The sequence below is a fragment of the Nansenia antarctica genome (assembly GCF_963989245.1).
Source record: "Nansenia antarctica genome assembly, chromosome: 1".
Classification (NCBI taxonomy): Eukaryota; Metazoa; Chordata; class Actinopteri; order Argentiniformes; family Microstomatidae; genus Nansenia; species Nansenia antarctica.
Window position 1 is genome coordinate 84,700,107 of NC_137674.1, and position 4,525 is coordinate 84,704,631.

Consider the following 4,525-nt stretch of genomic DNA (forward strand, 5'->3'; position numbering starts at 1 on the left):
GCTGCTCTCCGGAGGCGTCTCAGCCCAGCTCCGCTTCGGAAGACAGGCTTGATTTTACGGCAAGACACAGAAGGGGACCTCGTTCCCATTACTTGAAACCTACCATTTCTTCAATTGAAATATTCTAACTGCTAAAACTCCGTGATCATATCATTGATTAGTTGTTGTGAGTTTAGTGTATCTTGAGTAAGAGACAATATCGGTGCCAACTATACTATATGATACAGGAGTCCAAATAAGTATATCGACGCCGTGCATCTGCATCTGTCTTGATCGGTGCCATTGTAACCTATCAAAACGCCGAAGAGTGAAGGAGAAGGAGAAGGAGACAACAAGGAAAACAAAAACAACGTGCTGATTATATAGGTCAAAAACAAGTGAGGATATAAGAGAGGGAGAGATATATAGAGGGTGAGAGAAAGAGAGAAAGAGACCCCACCCTGGAGAATAGCGGGAAGACCGGCCCCCGGGTGTAAGAGAGAGAGAGAGCGAGAGCGAGAGCGAGAGAGAGAGCGAGAGAGAGAGAGAGAGAGAGAGAGAGAGAGAGAGAGAGAGAGGGAGAGAGAGAGAGAGAGAGAGAGAGAGAGAGAGAGAGAGTGAGTGAGGAAGCGTTTTAAAGCCGGCACAGGAATGATGTCCTACATTAAGCAGCCGCATTACGCCGTGAACGGGTTAACTCTGTCCGGCCCGGGCATGGACCTGCTACACTCCGCCGTGGGATACCCAAGTAAGTCATATTTTCCCACTTTTACGTGTCCTTATCATTGTTTTGTCTTCGTATCAGCACATTATTCTATGGAGAAACTGGAGGGTTACTGCTATACCCATGCGCAACCAGCGCGTAAAAGGAGAGATGCGCAACGGAACCGAGAGTTCCAGCACCCGTTACGCAGTCATTGAGTTCGCTGTTATGGTTAGAATGATGACAATGAACTATATCTTCATGCTTTTTTTAGTCACCAGAACATATTTTGATTTGAGCTATGCCCAGGTTTAGCATCACATCATAGATATGCACGCTAAACTACTGTTTTCCAATGTAAATGCCTATATGCAAGAAAAAGTAGAGTACTATAATGATTTGACAAAGCTTGGTTGCATGTTTTTACAAAGACAGAGTGTGCATAACGACTTGTTACGGTATTCTCGATGCATGCATTACAATTAATATATTTACATCAGCAGACAGTCGTCTTTAGATATATGGGAATACTTAGTATCGAGCATTTATAGGAACTGACAGGCTGGGAGGTATTGGAAAGCTCGAGATGAAACACACTTCTTGATACTGTTATGGCTTGATGTCCGCTCAGGTTTGATTGAATACATTTGATAATGTTTCTTGTTCTGTCTGATTAACAAACACACCGAATTCATTCATTGAAACGAGACTTATTTCAGTCAGTTACAATCAAAGAAACAACGATATCGTTTTTAACCATGATACAATCGTTGTAACCACGTACAATCTTTATTCATCAATACACAGCGTCTATTTGCCACCCATTGGCGATTGGATAGGTTAACACAGGTTTCCTTTGTGTCTACCATCACATTGAATTGTGTTCCCTTTATCGGAATCATCTATAATTTGTGTGTCAGAAAACTACTATTGAAAATCAATTTATCAAAGTCATTGACAGATTCGTACCTTACACCGCATTCATTAATTGCCAACAAACGAATGTGCAACTCAAATCATTTGCCAGAATGAAATTGCACACTATGCTACATTAAAAAGTGCTATCGCCTTAATGTTCCACCTATTTTATTGATTACAAAAGCTCACTACAATACCATACCAAAAGCAACAATTAACCACGCGTATAACGACTAAATATTGAAATTATAATCCAACAATAACACAATTTGTTCCTGTTGAATCATTGGAATTATATATATTTTATCAGTAGGCTATAGGTTAACACGGATTTCTAATATGGATTTCACAAAAGGCAGAGAAGCCGTTTTTAAATAATAAAATATACTTACATATTAACCAAGTAACTAGCATGACATTAGAATGAGAGTTGATCATTTAAACGAACAAATTTAATCTATATTGAATTTGGCTGTGTAACAAGAGAACATCAGTTTTTAGAATCTGGATACGAGTATATCGTTTGCCTACACCTCGGTCCCGTTGTTAATGTTTCACGTTCGTTTAGGTAGAATTGAGGAAAAGTAGACCAAATGTATGACGAATGACTAAAACACGAGATTAATTAATTAATGTTCCTTATTTTGCACGTCTCCTGATATAGCTTATTTTATACTTCTTCAAATTAGATACTGTATAAACTACCTCACTACACAGCTCATATGTATATACCCCTAAACTATACTGATGTTTACAATACTACCTCTGCACATACTGTATATTAGTTACCTATCACAACCATTCTTGTTCTATTTATATCATGCCCTTATATCACTATTTGCACTTCTGGTTGGATGCTAAACTGCATTTCGTTGTATTGTACTTGTATTCTGCGATGACAATAAAGTTGAATCTAATCTAATCTATTTTCTTTACGTCAGACTCTGCCCGGAAGCAGCGTCGGGAGCGCACCACGTTCACGCGCGCGCAGCTGGACATCCTGGAGGCTCTGTTCGCCAAAACGCGGTACCCCGACATCTTCATGAGAGAGGAGGTCGCCCTCAAGATCAACCTACCAGAGTCTCGTGTACAGGTAAAGGACAGAAACAAATCTCTACATACAACAATGTTGACTTTCTGAATATAGTTACAGTAACATCATTTAAATGTGAGTGTGGAATTATTGCCAGTGTTATGTTATGGCTATAATAGTGAATTTCTCACAGCAGGGACAATAATGATGTTTACTGGCAGATTTAACACTAGAACAGCCCTGCCTATTTTACCTACTAGAGCCACCTCAGGGGTCAAATGACCATAGTCTTTACAATGGAAAGCTGCAATTTACACACAACAACCACTAGTTGGCCGGCCTTGTAAATTAGCCTGCCTCCTACACAGAAAAACTCAAAAATAGCTTTATACTAGCTTATCCTGATGTGATTTTGAAAATGTAAGGATACTGGGGTGGTAGAACGCACATATCTAGGAAAAGTCATGAAAGGAGGCTCCTGAAATTTGAGGGAGTGCAAAGATATAACATATTTTTTGCCGATTACACATGTCTGTTCTAGTATTAACGTCACATCTTCAGTTGTTGTTTGAGTAAACTAACTAAATTGGAAAAGAAGAGAACGCACACCACAGAAAACGAGGTGCTGGCAACGGAACAAAAGACTATTAAAAGAAGTAGAAGCCTCACACTCTGGTTCTAGATGCAAACATGTGGTTTTAATATGACGAAAGTAAACTAACTAACACTCATATGCTCCTCCTCCTCCTCCTCCTTCTCCTCCTCCTCCTCCTCCTCTTCCTCCTCCTACTCTTCCTCCTCCTACTCCTCCTCCTCTTCCTCCTCCTTCTCCTCCTCCTCCTCCTCCTTCTCCTCCTCCTCCTCCTCCTCCTCCTCTTCCTCCTCCTCCTCCTCCTCCTCCTCTTCCTCCTCCTCCTCCTCCTCCTCTTCCTCCTCCTACTCCTCCTCCTCCTCCTCCTCCTCCTCCTCTACAGGTGTGGTTCAAAAACCGTCGCGCCAAGTGCCGTCAACAGCAGCAGCAGAGCACCGGCCAGTCCAAACCCCGCCCGCCCAAGAAGAAGTCCTCCCCGGCCCGCGACAACACCTCCGAGGCCCACGCCAACAACCCCTCCAACGGGCCCTACAGCCCCCCGCCGCCTCCCCCCGGCACCGCCATCGCTCCCAGCTCCAGCAGCGCCGCCAGCGCCACCGTGTCCATCTGGAGCCCCGCCTCCATCTCCCCCCTGCCGGACCCCCTGTCTGCCTCCTCCAACACGCCCTGCATGCAGCGGGCCTCCTCCGTGTACCCCATGACCTACACCCAGGCCCCGGCATACGCCCACCAGGGCTACGGAGGCTCCTCCGCTTCCTACTTCACTGGGCTGGACTGCAGCTCCTACCTGTCCCCCATGCACCCGCAGCTGTCCTCCACCGGGGGAGCTCTCAGCCCCATCACGGCCTCCTCCATGGTGGGGGTGGGGGGGCTCAGCCAGTCCCCCGCCTCCCTGTCCTCGCAGGGTTACACGGCCGCCTCGCTGGGCTTCGGGGCGGTGGACTGCCTGGACTACAAGGACCAAGGTGGTTCCTGGAAGCTCAACTTCAACGCGGCCGATTGTCTGGACTACAAAGACCAAAACTCTTGGAAGTTCCAGGTTTTGTAGTGGGGGGAGGGGGGGCAGGGGGTGGGGGGTGGGTGGGGGTTAGGAAGGGAACAGCCAGGGAGCAGGAAGGAGAGACCTCCCAGAATGCATCATATACATTATACATTCAGCCCATGAACTTGTTGACTGAAGAAAATTACATTTTTGCATTTTTGTTTTCTTTATATTTTTAGAAATGTCTCGAAAGCAGTGTGGGAACAGATCCTCAGACAGGATTTGAGTTTTTTTTTTTGGGGGGGGTGCTAACAGGAA

At 45.1% G+C, this 4,525-nt stretch overlaps 1 protein-coding gene across 1 annotated transcript; it reads left to right on the plus strand.

Moving 5' to 3' along the window:
* Positions 1 to 630: 630 nt before the first annotated feature.
* Positions 631 to 4,273, plus strand: otx5 (orthodenticle homolog 5; the record flags this gene model as incomplete). Its single annotated transcript, XM_080537938.1, has 3 exons — positions 631 to 727; positions 2,542 to 2,693; positions 3,608 to 4,273. The coding sequence occupies 3 exons, from the start codon at positions 631 to 633 to the stop codon at positions 4,271 to 4,273; spliced, it is 915 nt and encodes a 304-aa protein (XP_080394064.1).
* Between the last annotated feature and the right edge of the window lie 252 nt (positions 4,274 to 4,525).